This window comes from Tauraco erythrolophus, chromosome Z, assembly GCF_009769465.1.
Source record: "Tauraco erythrolophus isolate bTauEry1 chromosome Z, bTauEry1.pri, whole genome shotgun sequence".
NCBI lineage: Eukaryota > Metazoa > Chordata > Aves > Musophagiformes > Musophagidae > Tauraco > Tauraco erythrolophus.
In genome coordinates, this window is record NC_141496.1 from 80,933,870 (window position 1) to 80,953,474 (window position 19,605).

The following is a 19,605-nucleotide window of genomic DNA, read 5'->3' on the forward strand; positions in this document are numbered from 1 at the left end:
ATAAAATATAACCTAAGTGTACTGAAACTTTTGAGCAATAACCTACAGAGGTTCTTACGGCACCTTCAGCACTGCTTTAGCATAGCATCTTAACATGATTTATAGTAAATCATATGACAAACAATGTGTGCAGTTCATGATCTTTTCCATCTCCTTCTCAAACAGGAAAAGGGTATACCCATTATCTTGTAATGTCTTGTATGTGTCGCAAAGTTTGGCTTTATTAACACTTAAAATCTTGTGCTACCAAAGTTTAAACACCAAGAGGTAGAAGTCTTACTCTTAACTCCTCTCTCATCAACATTTTGGAGTCTGACTCCTCTTCACCACCGACTCCTTCCTGCCTCAGACCAGGCTGTACAGAACCTGGAAGTCTATACCTGTACAACAATAAAAGTAAAGACCAGGGAGCAGGGATCTGCACTGCAGCTAATGCTTTTAAGCATCACTCTGTGCTACATGTTATAATTTGTCACTGAAGCATCCTGGATCTGGTTCACTAGGCTGCTGGTGGTTTCCTGGGAAGGAAGGGGAGAGATGGCAGTGGCTCTCAAAGACATGGTTGAGGTTTGTGCTCCTCCAGAGATGGACTGGTGGCATGCCTCCTGCCACGAGAGTCACCTGCTCTCCAGACTCGGACAAGGTGTGAGGCTATCAACAGAGTGCCTATGAGAAGCTAAAAGGAAATGTCTTTGCAGACATATTCTAATTTCTGAATTTTCCTCTTGCTACCCTACCAGAGCCAAAAGCAGAGCATACTCTTTTCTGCCTCTATCGTGCGTTATTATAAGACTTGCCACTTCTCTTAGTTGGAAGGTTGCTCATCCAGATCACTCGAACATATTAAATGGTAACACAAATAGTATGACTGTAACCAAATCATAAGAGCAAAGAAAAAATGTTCTGTTAAAGCATTAGTTTTAAAACAACATGCATTATAGAGGAAATGTTGGCCAGGATTCATAAGTGTTGCCTGAATTACCATGGTTTTCTCCTTTCCTTGCTTTCTATTCTTCATAGCACACCCCATATAATTGAAAAGAGAACTAAAAAGGAATGCCAGAGACCTAAAAGCTGTTATTAGCAGTGTTCGAAGAGGCAGGTGTTATTTTTCTCTAGCCAGGAAGTACAAACTGTGAAGAAACCCCCTGACGGGAAGCTCGCTCTCTCTTGCATGTGGGAGATCCTAGAATATGTGAAGATGCTGTAGGTAGTTCCTGTGCCTCCAGCAGACAGTGGGAGGAGGTGGAGCATGCTGTTTTCTCCAACGTTGTGCCCAAATGTCATGTTAACTCTTAGGGACAGTTGGCAATAACTTCCCAAGCTTGTCTAATCAGCTTTGGAGCCTTGGCTAGAGAGCTAAAAGGAACCCCTGGCTTACTACTTTATTCTACATTCGGTACTGAAAACCTAAACACAGAAAAGGGAAAAGCCTTCAGAGAATATCCATTCTGGATCTTGCTATCTTGGGCAACTACCCCAAATAATCTCTCTCAGAAATTATAAAAGTCTATTTTAAAGCTTCTAAGGGTTCTTGTCCCCACTGCTGTGACTGGAAAGCTCCAAACTACATTCAGCTTGTAAAGAGGTAGTTAAAATAGCCACAAGTCAAAAATAGCTACCAAATAGACCAGAAAATACCTGGCTAAAATATGTGGGGAAATGTCTTTTCATTTTCTCTGCTGTAAAGGCCTATTCTTTTGCCTTTTCCTGAATAAGGTTTTGCATCCCCCTGCCCATTGCTATAGTCTTTCTCTGTAGCTATTCCAGCTCAATTTGGTTTTATGGGCATGGGTGACCACATCAAGAAGGAAAATGCAAACAAGTTCTCTCCGTTGCCTTGTATGAAGTCACTAATATCCTTCTCCCTGCAATAAAAGTAACTCATATGATGTATATTTGCTTTGTATCACAAATCATGATACTGTCGCGTCACTGTCTTCTAGTGAGACACCATTATTCTCTCCACTGACTGTGTGTCTCATTTGCACAATAGTCCTTGAGACCTCCCCAGTTGCAGTGTACTATTTAAAATGCCTGTTAACTCCAAACAGCGGAAGCTAGATTTTTGAAGGTTCCAGATTCAAATACAAACTACTGACTGTAATTAAAAGCTTACTGAAGGCACTCATGTTATTATTTAATTGGTAGATCTGCTGTTGGATTATATATATATGTATAGAGAGTGATTTTTAAAATTCATGCTATTTACCATACATGAATTTCATTAACATGTATTTCCTTTAACCCCAAGGAGTCATTTAAACCTCTTGGGTGAATTCACATTTATGAATGTTCTCTACGAAATGTGTATTATTTATCCACTGCATCTTGAGAACTCTGAAGGAGCTAGAAAACTGTAAATATGTGTGTAAGGATATGAAATAAAGCTTCATAAAAAGTATGATTCTGTAATATCAATGCTGTTAGTATAGCATCCCACTCCAGGAATAAAGAAATTAAAGAATAAAAAAGAAATAAATTGAACTGAGCAAGACACGGATGAAGAGGAGAATGTCAAAAAGGGGACAGGAAAAGCTTTATTGTTTAAGTGTATCTACAACATTGTCTAATGTAGAAGCTGAATATGATGAGTTAACCCAGGGGAGAGGCAAAGAAGAAAGGACTACTGAAGAGTTGTAACACCCTGTTTCAGATGTGGCAATCTGAAAATCACCCACTGCTTGCATTGTGGTTGCTTTCCTTGAATCATCTCTGTTCTTACATATCTCTTGAGGTGGCTACTCACTCTAGAAGATTTTGATCCTTTTCCATCCCAAACCACTGCTTTGAAAAAGTTGCCATTTACAGTGCTTACATCCCCCATGGTCACATCAACCATTCAAAACAAAACCTAGAAATAGTTATTGTTTTCAGGCTGTAGCTCAGCACAAACCTTCAGAATCCCCTCTCACATCTGAGTGGAAGCAATAGAAGGATAATGAGGGAAGAGCTACAAGGACATCTGTAAATTAGCCAAAGTTGTGTCGGAATAATAAACAGAAAATAGGGGAAACAAAAAGAATTTTCTTTTTTTTAAATATAATTAGTAGGGATGAAACGTACTTAATCTATGCTGACTGAGCATTAAAATGCATTTGCTATGTTGAAAAGTTTTGGAAAATTCCATTTTAACTTCAACCCGAAACAATCTTAAATTTTTTTAACTTTGGGATTATTAAAATATTGCATTCAGCTCTGGAGTCCCCAGCACAAGAAGGACATGGAGCTGCTAGAGTGGGTCCAGAGGAGGGCCACGAAGGTGATCCGAGGGCTGGAACACCTCTGCTATGAAGACAGGCTGAGAGAGTTGGGGTTGTTCAGCCTGGAGAAGAGAAGGCTCCAGGGTGATCTTATTGCAGCCTTCCAGTACCTCAAGGGGGCCTATGGGAAAGCTGGAGAGAGACTTTTTACAAGGGCGTGTAGTGACAGGACAAGGGGCAATGGATTTAAACTGAAAGAGGGGAGATTTAAATTAGATCTAAGGAAGAAATTAGCTTGAAAATATTCACTGCAAACCACAGAGGAACCAAGAGTCACTACTGCAGCAAAAACTATATAGGATACCTCTGCTTAGCGTGTTTTCAGCCACCAGGTAAAAATAAATGCAAACCCAATACCTCAGGCCCTTCCTTGTGTGTTCCAGTCCTCGTCAGATATTTGGCTGAGGCCACCTTTCCTCTGCAGCTGCGGACTAGGAGAGAAAAATTTGGGGAATCCTCTCCCCTAGAAGCAATCCACTGGACCTGAGAACAGCATGGCTTTAAAGGACAGCTTCTGTCATGACCAGCTCCAGTCCGACGCTGGCCATGGCTGTACCTGCAAACCACCACCTTGCTGCTGGAGGAGATACCAGCTGTGCAGAAGCGCACAGCTAAGGATGGACCTACATGAGACACCTTGAAACATAAAACCTTCTTCAGGCAGCCTTAGAATCAGTCATTCTCTTCTTACTTAGTTATTTTTCAATGTTGCAAGTTGCTCTTTAATATATCTCTGCAAAGAGAATGTGCTTTTAATTGTCAACAAATATGTCAGCGGCCGTGATCTTTTCTTATAAGGGTTTAGCCTAAAGCGTATTTTTATGTCCAAGTGATGATCTCATAAGAATGTACGTTTATAGTGGATTCTGACAGATCTCTTTAAAGTCTATAACAGTGACATTATCATTTCAGGAGTTATTTATTAATTTGTGTTAAAACATAATAAATATTACTGAGGTAGCAGGGATTTTTTTAAAGCAAAATACTGTTTTGAAAGCTGTCTCAAATGTCAAACAGAATGCATTTTGCATTAGTTCTGTATAAATTTTTATTGAATTCAAACTTTTAAATAAATCTTCCTATATCTAATTCCTCTTATCAAAGCACAAAAACCCATTATCTGATTATAAGAAGAACCTCAGAACTCACTGTCTTCAAACTTAATGGACTCCTGATGCTTTCTTCCCTGCCTAGACTGTTTTTAAGACATTTTGCAGTATTTTATACGTTATAAATGGATTCCATTCTGGCTTAGTAATTCACCTAATGGACAATGGATACAAAAAAGCTCTAACTCCAGGGACATTAAATTGGTTCTAAACTCTGAAAACTACAGCTTTTACAAAAAGAAGAAAATACTAAAAACATGCCTAATGCAACACTGCATCTCATTTTCCACTACCTTCAGAATCTGTCTAAAAGCTCCTAAATTTCTTAATGACACAATATGTTAAAATTGCATTCCTTTATATTTAGATCTGTAAAACGTCTTTTCTTTTTTACAATCCTGAGGAGATCCACCAGCAAATGGAAAAAAAACATGCTTGGCATTCCAATAGCTGGGAACACAGAAAGCACTACACTGTACAAGATAAATGCTGTATTTTGTGTCTGACCATTGTCAAAGCTGAGTACTTCAGAGAAAAGCAGATACTCTCCTGTAATGGATGGGATTCTACATCTCACTTTGGGTAAATAACAGTACGTAACGATACGTAACGTATGACACACAACTGCATTGCACTGGAAAGTCTACTGTAAAGATCTTGAAAGTCTTTAATCTGAATCATAATTCCTTCCCTCCGATCCTCTGCTTTAGGAGTTTTCAGCAGCCAGCAACATAGCAGATGTAGTGCCACCTCTCTGTCCACTACTCTCTTTCCCGTCCCTCAGAAATGCTGTGGGATCTACTCTTTGACCTTGCACAGCTTGACAGCATCAGCAAGCCATAGAGAGGAGAGAAAAAGCAGCTTTTACTTGCCCCATTAATTTGTATTGCTGTAGAAAGGGGATGCTGGGGGAAATATGCCTTCCTAACTCCTGCTGCTAACCTATCACTTCCTGAAGCAAGGGTGTTTATGACATTACTATAGTAAAAAAAAAGATAGAAAACACACAGAAAAGGGAAATCCTTTCAAGTTAGGAAAAAATTATTCTTCAAATGTCTACTACCAGGGAGTTTTTCAGCTTTATAGTATATTTTTTTAAAAAAGTATTGTGTTTTAATGGTCCTTTATGTGTGTGTGTGTGTGTGTGTGTGTGTGTGTGTGTGTGTATGTATCTATAAATGACACATATAATCACTTTTATTTCCACTTATACTACCACTTTTGTTCTGGTAATACAGAAAAATAACAGACAGAGGTACATGTATAACCTATTCCACACCGTTCATTATGACATTTGTCGTTCATATCTTCTCCCTCATACAGTAAGCACTTCATCTCATGTTACTGTCCCAGACTGGCACAGGTTGGACAAGATCTACAGGTTCTTTCAGTTCAACCTTCTTCTCAGAATGGTGTCAGTACTGAATTTAGACAGGACTGCTTAGTGCTTTGTCCAGCCACATCCCTGAACCTCTAAAGACTGAGATTTTAGAAGTTCCTTGTGCACCCTGCTCCAGTATTCAACTAATTCCGTAAATCCACGTAGAACCAGAAATATTTAGTCTTTCCCTAGGTCGAGGTTGGTATGGTTCTAAGCACATCAGTTGCTTTTGCTCTGTTTTTTTGTTGTTTGGTTGGTTTTTTTCTGCATTTTTGTAAAAATCAGAAAAAGATTGTCAAACACTGTATTCTAGGTTAGAGATATGGAAACCTGAGCAGATGGCAAGAGCAATATACTCAAAGCTTACTGCCAGAAACTGAAGCTGGCTTTTCCATGTTTGTACCTCTCTATTTGTAAATCTTGACTTAAATAAAGATCTCTTTCCCAAACAGTTTCTGAAAAAAAATTTAAGCCCACAGACATTTTTTTTATATACACATCTCTATGACTCAAGCATTAAGGCTTGAGTTCAACATCTATGTTAATTTTTAGCATTGCAGTTTGTAGTTATAAATCACAGTTTTCAGGCTGTTCTCTTAGCACAGTGGAAACTTTTCAAAAGAATGATCACACTTCAACTTAGTGTTGTAAAATACATAAGATACATAAGGTGAGAGTATACAAGATAGTAAAAACAGCACACTGAGACGTTTCCTAAAAAATCCAGTCCAATCTGAACATGCATTGCCACTACCTTCTTCCATAAAAAAGGCTCCAAGAAAAAGGAAGAATAACTGTCAAGAACTGCATGTAGGTACAACTGTTCCACACATAGCTTTACCATTTGAGCACTGAAAGCTAATCTGCTTTCCCCCATCTGGGGAAAGATGGAAGGAGAGAAGGAGAGGAACACAAGAAAGGAGAAAGAGAAAGAAAGAGAAGGAAGGAAGGAAGGAAGGAAGGAAGGAAGGAAGGAAGGAAGGAGGGAAGGAAGGAAGGGAAAAGAGAGTGATAGAGAGACGAAGAGAGGAAGAAAGAGAAGAAAAAAGAGAGGGAGACAGAGAAAAAGGAAGAGGAAGGGGGGAGAGAGGGAGGGAAAAGAGAAGGAGAAAGGGAGGAGAGAGAAACAGGGAAAGAGGAAAAGAGAAAAAGAAGAGAAAAAGAGAGCAAGTGAAAGGAACTAAGAGAAGGAAAGATTTTCTTTTGCCTTAGAGTTTTCATTGAGAAGAGGTATTCCCTGCCAAAATAAAAAATGTCTTTCGTCTTTTTACTTTCTACTTTCATATGAGCTATGCCAACTGTGATAGTCTTCAAACTTTCACTCATAAGTGTTTGTAGCTTTTAATTTCATGAGGTCATTTTCATTGACCTCTTTACTACTGATGTGTTATTTTATTGGATTTGGAAGGATCATTTACACTGACCTCTGTTGCTTTTCTGGATTTCTCTCCTCTTTGCTCCCATATCACCCAAGCAATTGAATTTCAGTCTCAATTCTAGTTATTGGATACATAAAGTAATTTCATTTGTATTGCTATTATTCCTAGCTGAATTGTCTTTTTGCTGTATGCCTTCCCCAGCTCATAGTTTAAGCCTTTTTAATATTCATTACAGCAGTCTGTTTCCTTCTGGTTATGGTTGAGACTATTCTTCATATTATAGATACTTCTGTCCTCCAAAGACTCCCTTGCTCCTAATAAACTCAAATTTCTCTTATCAGAGCAATCTTCTTAAGTATGCACAGACCCTTTCTAATTCACCTGGTGTTCCCATGCTAGAGGTCAGCATCTCTATTATCAGTATTTAGTCTATCAAGTCAGGTGGACTTTGAGCTGTTTTGCAGGGAAAGACTAGTGATCTACTGGTTTGTCTGTTTTGTTGACTTGCCTAGAGTTCCAGGCTGTCAGTGTCGTAACCCATTGCAGGATGCAAGAACGCAGACAACACCCTCTTAAAGATTCTCCCCAGCAGTAGGTTTGCAATAAGAGAATACTACAACAAGGTTATAGACTGGTTGAGAACAGTACTTTGCCTTGCATAGACAAGAGGAAGCAGCTCTTATGGATTCTGTTGCAAATTTTTCTTTTAGAAATCATTTGATTTGCATTTCCCCAACTTCCCAAATACAAATACAAAAGGTATTACTGACAATAAGTTTCTCACAGATCTATAGTTCCCAAAATTTTTTTTCAAGACCCAGTTACAGTCAGTGAACTTTTGCCCCACATTTTGGTACACATCTGAGATAGTCTCATTTTAAACATACAAAGATCCATGAATGGAATATATTCTGTAACTATTATTTTGAAAATAATTTTAGCTTATTTAGGACATTATAAAAATTTTCAAAGAGTTTAAATAAAATCTACAATAGAGTATTACAGGAAATAAAATTGTGTATGATGTATGGCTATAATAATATTTGGAAAATGTAGATGAATTGTAGAACTAAGAAGAATCAAGCAATAATTTGAGGAACATACAAAGAATTTCTCTGTGTAGATTTGCAGTTTCTGAGTCATGTTTTTGGCTATTTCTTTGTACCTAGTTGCCCCACTTTGAAAGTTACTTTCATTTTCAGTTCCAACAGAAGTCTTAGTAGTTTAAATTCTATTAACTATAGAAATTTCCTATACACAACCGTCATAATCAGTAGAACTTTTTAAGCATGCACCTTGTAGATTATATTTTACTCATACTGTATATGGATGCTGAATACAAAACCAATTTTCTTGACCCTTATCCATCTATCTTTCTGTCTCTTCAGGGCAAACTGTCATATTTTTGAAGATTCAATGTTTAGCAGATGAAGACTAACTTATGAAGATTAGCTAAGAAATGAAATGGTGCAAAGTCTTGCCAAGATTAGAAAATTTTACTGTTCAAAAAAGCTGTATGCTTTTCAGTAAAAATGCACATTTCAGGACATACTTGGATTGATTTTCTGGCCTCAGATCAAATTTGTACTTTGCTAATTTGTTTCTTAGTATTTCTAATTAGAGAAAGGTCTGACTACATCATGGCAAACTTTCCAGACTGTAGGAAACTCAGATTATAGAGGAAGTAGGAAAGAGGAAAAAAAGTTGCAGGTTAGTCAACACAATCTATGGTGATATCACAGTAAAGGGCTGCAAGTCAGGTCTCCTACATTATGTTCTTGACTTTTCAGTTGATCTTGAGTTAACTACTAAATTACACATTTTCAAATATGAGCAAGTAATTTACATCCAGAGAGTATGAGGTTATGTATTTGTATACAGTAATCAAGCCATTACATACATCAGTATCCCTTTATAAGCTCTTTTCAAACCAACCATAAGAAAATGTGTTGCTCTTAAGGAAATGTATGCAATTTTACTGGCATAATTTCTGAATCAGGATTTTAAAGATTTTCAGCTGAAACATTGGTATTATAATGACATCTAGCACAACCTACCTGTCTGACAAGAATGTTTCAGGTTTTAATGGTTGACTGTTCACAAAACACTCGGAAATCTTTAGATGAGGGTTGGCTCTGGTAGAGCAAAGTGCTTGGGTAATAGTTCAATTTATGCAGTTAAAAATAAACAGTAAAGTAGGACAAAAACTAGATCATTTAAAGCACTTTATTAAAATAGTCACTACTCTGAGAAAGAATAAATACAGTATTCAACAAGAAACCTGAAACTTTAGGGCTCACAAGGTCCTATTGCAAATGACATTTGAAAGAAAAAAAATACATGAAATATGTTTTACTGATATTATCTTCAATACATGAAACTGTGTATGACTTCACTGTGCATTTGCACTTATTTTAGTTTGCTTCAGAAAACACACTGTGGACATTGGAAAGGAAAATTCATTTTTAAAATTTATTTTTTGATGTAAGGGAGACAAAGCTTCAAAGCCAGAAAGAAACTGGTAATGCTCAGTTCCATTGTGTGCAAACATACTGAGATTCATTATCTTCATCTTGACGTTTGAAGACACAGCGTGTGGTTCCTATGTCCATCTTTTAAGAGCGTGCAATGCACTAACATCAGAAAACGTGGAGACATACATTCTTATGAGACTGGGGGCTGGGAAGAGAATCTCAAGGGCTGTATCAGCCTCATGAGCAGCCACAGGAATAGGACAAAATAAAGGCCTCATTTTATTTAAAATATAGACATTTCTACTATCAGCATTACATAAAGGGACTGTGGCATAGTTACAGATCAGCTCGAGTGCTTTTAAGTATTTCCCTTGTCTCTGCCCTGTGTAGGAGAAGGTGATGCTTTGGCAAATGCAACATGTATCAAACACAGTGCAATAAAAAGACAGAAAAGCCTGCTCTGAACATGAAGTGAGGAAAGTTTCCCTTAAAGCAGCCTTCTGGATATCATTGTGACTGAGCCTAAAATGTGTCACGGAATAGACGTAGTTAATTTCACAGCTAGAGAGGGGATAGAATTCAAGAAGTTGAATAAAAAGTTACTGAAATTTCTACCCAAAAAGGTAGTGTGTCATAAAATCTATGTATCTTTAAGAAACTATGCAGAATCCATGTCAATATTTTATGGAGTCATAGAGTTGTTTAGGTTGGAAGAGACCTTTAAAATCACTGAGTCTAAATGTTAACCTACAACTGCTAAGTCCACAACTACACCATGTCCCTAAGCACCACATCTACACGTTTTAAACACCTCCAGAGATATTCTCAGTATACTCAACCACTTCCCTGAGCAGCCTGCTCCAATGCTTGACAACCCTTTACGTGAAGAAACTTTTCCTAACATCCAATCTAAACCTCCCCTGGTGCAACTTGAGGCTATTTCCTCTTGTCGTATCGTTTATTACTTGGGAGAAGAGACCAACACCCGCCTCACTACAACCTCCTTTCAGGTAGCTGTAGAGAGCGATAAGGTCCCCCTTCAGCCTCCTTTCCTCCAGGCTGAATAACCCCAGTTCCCTCAGCCTCTCCTCCTAGGATTTGTGCTCTAGACCTTTCACCAGCTTTGTTGCCTTTCTCTGGACATGGTCCAGCATATCTTACTCCAAATCCTCATTCACAAGGAAAACACCCTCATACTATTTAATGAGGCAGTATATTAGTTCCCAACCTGCTGTGACCTTGTTTTCAATTCTATGCAGCAGGAGAGAGTATAACTTCCTATTTACATGCATTTTAACAAAACTTCTAGAGCACAAGCCTAACCTAAGGATGTGAGCACCAATTTAGGTATGTATGTTGGCCTGTGTTCAAGCTGGTGTCACTATTTACTAGTGAAGCGGTTGAGAAAAAGCATACTTTTGAAAATCTTCTTGTCTCCATTGTGCACTCCCACCTTTTCTTTGTTTTCCGTCCTCCTATGTATTTATCCTTGTGACACGCTTCTAACATTGCATGTGGTTTGCCAGCTCTGTTTGCTGTGAAACAGAAATGATGGCCACCTCACTGACACTTCTCCTACAATGAGGGGTCATTTTTAAGCAGGAGAGCCAGCACCCGTATGCACACTGGATCTCAAACATCAGAGGCAGGAGTGACAGACTCGGTCATTGCTTAATCCCTCAAAAGCAAAGTCACTTTGGAATGCTATTTTGGTGAATGAGAACTAGAACAAGAGCAGAAAGCTATATGTTTTCTTAATAGGAACTGGAATTAAAGTGGGAGTTTTGGCAGAACAGGAACTGAAAGATCAACTTCTGTAAAGAATAAAGAATTTTTTACAAAGCACTATTCAGTACAATTGATTTTGACTGAGTTTGGTGGGTATACAAAGTAAAAAACTACAATTCTACAGATCTTGTATACTTGCACATGTATGAAAATCTCTTTTCTTTATCCTAAGAGTAAAAGGCATGCATATGTCTTTTGAAAAAAGGCATGCATATGTCTATTGGAAATCAAGTCTGAAAATGAAAACATGAAACTTAAAATCATGTTTTCTTTAAGAAACTAACAATGATGCACACGGAATATAGTAAGAATTTATATCAATTCATTATCACGGAGACAAAATAACACTCCTTTACTTAGCTTCACCATTAACCAATTGAACACTTGTGGGTCTGGATGCAAACTGCATTTTAATGGACGAAGGAGGAGCAAAGCCCACTTAGTATGGTCAATTCCAGTAACAGAACTAGGGCACTGAGAAACAGTGAAAAGGAAGCAAGTGGGAGATCATGTGGGCTTGTGGTTGGCTGTTGAAGTCAGAGGAGGTCTCATGTACTGACAATTATACTAGACACTGCAAAGAGCAGAGACACTACCATGTTAAAAAGAGGACAGAGAGACAGACAAACTCACTGACTGTAGAGGAGCTGGAAAAGATACAAGCATGAGAAATGGTCTGGAAGAGAGAAAGTTTAAATCAATTGGGAAAAGAGACAATTGAGAGGAGATGTGATAGTAATATATAAAATCATGAATGAAACTGAAAACAATATAACTTAGAACTGCAATTCCTTGTTTTTCCTGTGGTTTAAAACCCATGGGCCTTCCGTGACAATAGCAAGAGGCAGCCTAAAACTGAGTCAAGGAAATAATTCATCGTATGAAATGTAATGAATTTGTGGGACTTATTGTCATAGAATGGAGAATTTTTAAGGATTTGAAAACAATTGGGAAAAAAAAAACATTTAGATGCATTAAACACAAAGACCCAACTAAGTCAGTCAACCATGTCTTTGTCTTGTTCTTACATTTTTCCCCAAAATATCTGCTAGCAACCATTGCCAGACATAGAATACTGGGCTAGATGGAGCTATCATCACCAAGTATGTCTGGTTTCGAATTCTTAGTTACTCAGTATCTTACAGGTGTACTTCCTAAACAAATGGCGATTTAGGGCAGGCTACAAAAGTGTCTGACAACTACAGAGGAGGCCACGATGCTTGCAGTCTTCTGTATGCTTTTCTTTCCACAAAAGAAAGTGGTACAACAAAGTTGGGTGTTTCTTTTGTCTTTCCCAGTCATTAACAAAACGTATAAAATATGTATTCACAGATAAATCAATGTCGTAGTTTAGGAGTTCCACTCTAGCGGGGGAGCATGATGTGATTAGGATGGCCAAGTTTCAACTGAGTGGGGAGTAAAGACCTGAAGAGGGAAATAACATGAGTTAGAGAAGGAACATTATTTGTCAAAACATGTCCACTGGCTTAAGCGGGAAAATGCAAAGTTTGATTTATCTAATGACCCTTTCATTTGTTAAAAAAAATGAGAGTTTCCTTCAATCAACAGAATATGCCATGCATTTTTATACTGCTGAACAGATTTTACAAAAATGTAAGTGGGATATTTTCAGCAGAACCTGTGTTTCTGCAAAAAATGGAGTCATAGTTATTTAAAACTACCCTGGCAGCAAATGCAGAAAGATTTGTGACTGGCACAGGTGAAAAGGGCCATCTAATATTTGACCTATACAACGGACTACAGATGAAACAGTTAAAGACACTGGGAGGTTTCCCTCACACTTTACACCCAGGGAGGCACTTGCAGGTTTCTCAACTACTGACCAGAGACGACCAGCAAGTCATGTTCTACTACATGTGTCCTGAGGACCTTTCTGTGCATATCATGTGTACAGAATGGTCACAGGAGCTCTGATTAAATAGCGAAAAGTTTTCACTTTTTCCACTGGCTCCTCCGCTTTTTGAGAGCCTGTGTTCTTCTATTGTACTTATAACCCTAACATCCATCTCAGCTTTGCCTTCGTCTTTCTTTTTCTCTACTACAATTAATTGGGTTTGTTCCTTGATCAAAGAGCAATCAGTCCCTTTCCCCGTAATGTTCAGCTCACATCTCAAACTTTTCTTTTAATTTATTCAGTCAGGCCTTGTAACCTTTCTTCATTTCTCTTCCCTTATCTCTTTTAATATTCCATACTACATTTTACGTGGAGTGTCTTACAGCTGCTCCAGCCCATCTTACTGTCTCTCAGTTGCTTACAGATCTTTAAAGCACAGAGGCAGGTTTCAAGCAAAAAGGTCTTTGTCCTCTTCTCCAGGCTTTGAATCAAGCATTCAGCTCAAACTTTCCATGACAGTTCTCTCACAGCGACAGCTCGTAAAGAGGCACCAGAGTAGGAATAATTTGTACTTCTATGTAACTTAGCGTTCAGACAAATCACAGATTTTCTGGGTGGACCCACTGATTACACATTTGAAGGGTTCTGGTGCAGAAAGATGGAGGCATAATAATAGGATTTGTTACAGATCACAAGGAGGATAGACGAGTCAGAAGAAAAAGAGGATTTATAGGAAAGAAATACCAGAAGTTTAAAAAGTGGCAGAGCTCAGAATATTCTCCCAAAACAAATCAAATGCCATGCATCATTAATTTTTCAATATTTGTGCTTAAATGCTCTTGTCCATGATTTCGCAGGCAAAACTAGGAATGCCAAGAGCGTGATTGACCATTGCACTCAGAAGTCGATGTGATGCTTCTTTTACAGCCTGCCACACATCATGACATCTGCCAGTGTGGAACAGCCCATCCTTCTACTGGTTCAGAGAGGAAATACCATTTAGATGAATGCAATTCTCCTCTAGATATTTTGTCTAGCTTTTTCAAACACTTTGAACCACTAGCCATTTTATCTGGCTATCATGTGGCAGCCCTAGTTGGGCAAGATGGTCACCTGAGTGCAGAGGCATGGAAAGCTGGACTGCACCATGCCCTGCTCTCACAGGACTCCTGGGCAGTACATGCCTCAGGTAACGGTTGGAGACACCTGCCACAACTGGACTGCATTTAGCAGAGTGCTAATGGTTCCACATGGGAACTAAGGCAGACTAACAGGGATCAGATGAAGGTCAGTACAGTTATCGGCTAGCAATCCAAAAAGCATCAAGGAGGTGGGGGGTCAATTCCTCTTCTATGGACAGCTCTCCTTCTATGGAGGTGTCGTGAGTTAGGCTGATCCGGCAACTAAACTCCACGCAGCTTTCCCACTCCAGTAAAGCGGAGAGGAGAGAAATATAATAAAAGAACTGAGGGTTGAGAAAGGAATAGAGGAGCAGCCACCAACCATGGTCCCAGGCAAAAGAGGCTGTTTCCTTTAAGCAAAACAGTTTATTAATAGCTGCCTACAAAGAGAAAGCAAACAAAAACGGTTACTTGAGAGGATAACAAGAAAACAAGACCAAATCTTAAAAACGACACCACTCCCCCGCTTTGCCTTTTCTTCCCGGCTCTACCTCCTCTCCCCAGTGGTGCAGGGGGCAGGGAATGGAGGAGTGCAGGTCAGTTCATTCCATGTTGTTACTGCCGCTTCTCTTAAAGGAGAAGGAGTCCTTACACCATTGTCCCTTGCTCCAGTGGATCCCCTACTCACGGGGAAAACGTGAGTCCTACCTGCAGGAGACAATCCTTATATTATCGTATTACTCCGGGCACGAGCTCTACCACAGTCTTGGATTCTTAGGGAGTTGTTGCCACTCGCTCTGGCGTGGGTCATCATATAGACTTTAAATGCGCTCTGGTGCGGGTCGTCATATCGACTTTAAGTGTGTATTCATACAGACTTTAAATGCATAAATGTGCCTCAACCTGTGCCCATGATTCACAACAGTCTCAGGCTCAGGCATCTCCTTTAACAAAGCACCTCCCCATCGTCGGGGCTCATCCCGCGGATCCTAGATGCGTACCGTACTCAGGCTCTGGCATCTATTCTCGACGTGGATCTTCCACGGGCTGTGAGTGGGTCTCTGCCTGCTCCACCGAGGACTGGTTGTGAAGGGGCCGCTTGCAAGGGGGACTCAGCTCTGGCACACCTTGTCTCATTCCATCTTCACTGACCTGGTATCTGTGTGGCTGTTTCTCTCAGATCTCAGTCTTTTCTGGGTGAACTCGGCCCGGTGGGCACCCCGGGAGCAGGGCTCTCCCCGAGTTCCCCATGTGGCTCCACCGCCACCATCCTCCGGGGGGGGGAAACACCGGCCCAGCCTGGGCCGCCGGCCCGGCCAGGCACCGGGAGTGGGGGCCGTGCCGCCCCCCCCTTCACCTTGCTCCTGGGCGAAGGCACACACCTTTCCGGTTCCTTTGTCTCAACGTAAATAGGGCAATTCACAGAGGCAATGATTGGCTCAAACCTCGAGGGGGACGGGAGTCCAGTCTGATGGGCAGCTTCTGCCACCCGGACCTCCCGCCCACGTCAAACCATGACAGGAGGAGAATGAAGGAGAGGGAATAGCACTGCTCTGGGATGCTGTCCTTGGGCAGGTGGGGGGCTAGGATGAGGAGGGCTTTAGGAGGGCTGAGTCGGAGCCATGGAGGATAAAGGATTGGAGGAGCATGGACCCTGGGACTGGAGAGAGCGAGCACTGTAAGCACAAGAGGAGGGAGAGCCTCAACAGTGTCTCCTGGAGCAAGACCTGCCTCAGAGACAGAGTGACACAGGAGCCCCCTCTGCTCTCTCCGGTTTGTCCTCACCCTCCTGTTTCCACAGTGGCAGCGTGCACCGAGGCTGGAGCTGGGCACAGGCGCTGCCGGTCTGTCCCAAGCTTTGTGCCCAGCTGTGAAGCTGGCATGGCACCTGGGACACAGGAGTCATCTAGCATCATGGGAGAGCTGCTGAGGAGCTGCTTGGACAAGGCTTATGGCAAACAAGGTACTCCTGGCTCACCTGGGTGGGCCATCAGCCACGCAGCTCCCCTGCTCCTCCTCCACGTGTGTGACCCGCACTGAACACTCTGCAACGTTTGCTCAAAAAAAACACATGCTTCCATCTTGCACAGTCACGTTCTTTGATGGAGGTGAGGATTTAAGAGGGAATTGAGCCCCTTTCTGCATTGAACACCAGACTGAGGGTGGGTCCTGCTGTGGAGGTCACCAGCAAGGGCTGAGGTGCCAGGGCCGGGGGTTTCCCTGGGCACCTTTAGTGCCAAGGACTTCAGCAGTCCCGGGAGATGAGTGTGCCAAGCACGGGGCAAGCGACTGAGCTGGACGTGCTCCAGCAGCATGTATTTGTGTGAGGGCAGCTGGGAAGGACTCCACCTGCCCTGCTTCTGCAGGGGGTAGGATGCAGGCACATGGGAGCACTGGCTCCCTGCACATCAGGCTTTGCACTGCACTCAGATGCTCTGAGCTTCCTCCCAACCCCACAGAGCAGCTCAGCTCTGCCAGTAACTCCCGTTTCCCCCTGACTTGCTGCTTGCATGGACCAGACACATTGGTTCAGCTGCATCTCCTGAAAAAAAACTAAATAGAATAGAATAGAATAGAATAGAATAGAATAGAATAGAATAGAATAGAATAGAATAGAATAGAATAGAATAGAATAGAATAGAATAAAATGGAATGGAACAGACAATTTCAGTTGCAAGGGACCTACAACAATCATCTAGTCCAACCGCCTGACCGATTCAGGGCTGACCAAGTTAAAGCCGTTACTAAGGGCATTGTCCGAATGCCTCTTAAACATTGACAGGCTTGGGACATCGACCAACTCTCTAGGAAGCCTATTCCAGTGTTTGACCAATCTCTGTAAAGAAATACTTCCTAGTGTCCTGTCCAAACCTCCTGTGGCACAGCTTTGAACCATTCCCATGGTCTTTGTCCTGGTTTCGACTGGGATAGAGTTCATTTTTCCGCTCACTAGCTAGAACAGCGCAGTGTTTTGGGTTGAGTAAGGGATTGGGTATGAGAAGAGTGTTGACAACATACTTATGTTTTCAGTTGTTGCTAAAAAATTGAGAACTTTCCAACATTCCCTGTTCTGCTAGTGTGCAGATGCACAAGAAGCAGGGAAGGAGCATAGCCGAGCAACTGACTCACAATTGCTATTTTAGGATTTGAATTTACGTTTAGGGTTGAGGCTCAAATTGGCCAATAGGAATTCCGTATCATGGGATGTCATGCTCAGTATATAGACAAGGGTTAGCCAGGAGGGTCTCTCTTGCTTCCAGGATTGCAGTTTTGGGACTGCTCTGTTTTGGGATTGCTAGCCGGGGCCGGGCTGGGCATTAGTCAGCAGGCAGTGAGCAATTGCTCTGTGTATCACTTCTTTGTGTGTATTATATTTCATTTTTATTATTCTTTTTATACTTATTACTTTAAATTTTATTTTATTTTGATTATTAAATTGTTCTTATCTCAACCCATGAGTCTTCTTCCCTTTACCCCTTCAATTCTCTCCCCCATTCCCTTGGAGATCCCTGGAGGATCGTCCCGGCCCAGCACACCACCAATCACCCACACCACCATGTGGCTACTGATTTGACCCCCAGGTCTTCCAGATTCAGTGGACCAGCACCATCCCGTCTCCACTGGCCACCTCCACGTTCGGCTATGACAGGCCTTCTCTGCCAGCAATGTCCCCATTACTGCAGAAGCTGATGGCACTGGTGCAGCTTTTCCCTCTGCAACTTCGCTTCGCTCATGCTGCCTGTAGAGCTGCTCACCCCCAACTCCACCATCCCTGAGACTGCTGACACCATCCTGAGCCTGGAAGGCAAAATTAGATTTCCCATCACTGTGGATATTCTGCTGTCCTGAGGAGCTTGCTTCCCTTTCTCCCTCTTCAGATCGTCAGGAAGGCTTCTGCATGATGTGCATAATGGAAGCGCACGTTAACCAGGTCCTGTATTCCTCAGGCAGTACCATCCGGCCTACCGCTGTCAGCAGTGTCCTCACTGTGAGTCCTTTCAAGTGCTTTTACAGGTTTTCTTCCCTTCTTGTAGGAGAGAACTACTAACATCATCTTTCTTAGGAATAGAACAACATTTCCGGCCTGACAGGCAGGAAGATGCCCATGAGTTCTTACACTGTACTGTCGATGCCATGCAGACAGCTTGTCTGAGCAGAAGCAGCAAGTAAGCACAAGCAAATTACATTTTCCAGTGTTCCCAAACCCTTTGGACTCCTTGATGTACTCCCATCAAGAAAGCCCTACGGCCAAGGCTTTCAGATAAAGGAGAACTCTTGGAGGAGATAGCTCTCTGCCTTACCCTTTCTTTCCAGCTTGGACATCTCTTCTCAAGAAACTACCATCATCCATCAAATATTTGAGGGCTTTCTGAGATCCAGAGGTACTTTTCCACAACTATTGCTCCCTTTAGAATTATCTGTGCCCTTCTGTCTGCCTGTGATAAACAGCTGATCACGTCACTGGCATCGTAGGTATGAAGGACAGAAACCAGCACAGTCGGTCAACTTCCCCTATGACTGAGCATTTTGATTTGTCTTCCAGTCACGTGCTTGAGCTGCAGAGCGGTTTCCAATTCCTACGAGGCCCTCCTGAATGTCCCTTTGGATATAAAAGTAAGAGAGTTTGTAACTGTGCTTCGAGATATCTCAAAGCCCCTGTAGCTTTCCAGAATCCACGTCTTTGACTTAAAAACATATACTGCGAGCGCCAGAGAGCTTGGTGGTAGGTGGTAAGTGGAATGGACTGCGTTCTTCTGGAAAGGCCACGGCAGCTGTCTCCCTATGGGCTCTGGCTTTAAGCCAGACAAGCACGCGTTATCCTCAGTGGTGGGTCTGCTCAGCGTCAGCTACCTGGGCCCTCTTGTCAGCTCCTAGTAAGTGTTTGGGCCAGGGCATTTCCCCGAGCTCAGTGCTCTCTTTTCTCACTCCTCCAGGCAGCCTCATCTGTCACCACAGCTCTGGAGGATTCTGTGAAACCGGAGCAACTGAGTGGTGAAAATGCTTATAAATGTGGCAAGTAAGATGATTACTAGCCACATACTAATACTAGATCCAGCGTGAAGGTGCTGCATGTCATTGAGCACAAGTTGTCTTTTCATGTAGGTTTAATGCACAATAATGAGACGCAGTTTTTTGAAAATAAGGTCTTATGGTACTGAATAGCCTTAAAATAGCGTAAGGATGTGTCAGACCTGACAGCTTGTCCGGCCGTCTTGGGAGAAGATCGGGTACGTT

At 41.6% G+C, this 19,605-nt stretch overlaps 1 protein-coding gene across 1 annotated transcript; it reads left to right on the top strand.

Annotated features, from left to right (window-relative positions):
• The first annotated feature begins 18,271 nt into the window (after positions 1-18,271).
• LOC147526476 (ubiquitin carboxyl-terminal hydrolase 17-like protein 6) lies at positions 18,272-19,391 on the top strand. The gene is made up of 5 exons (XM_086629986.1): positions 18,272-18,362; positions 18,434-18,536; positions 18,685-18,752; positions 18,914-18,984; positions 19,305-19,391. The coding sequence occupies exons 1-5, from the start codon at positions 18,272-18,274 to the stop codon at positions 19,389-19,391; spliced, it is 420 nt and encodes a 139-aa protein (XP_086486112.1).
• The last annotated feature ends 214 nt before the right edge of the window (positions 19,392-19,605 follow it).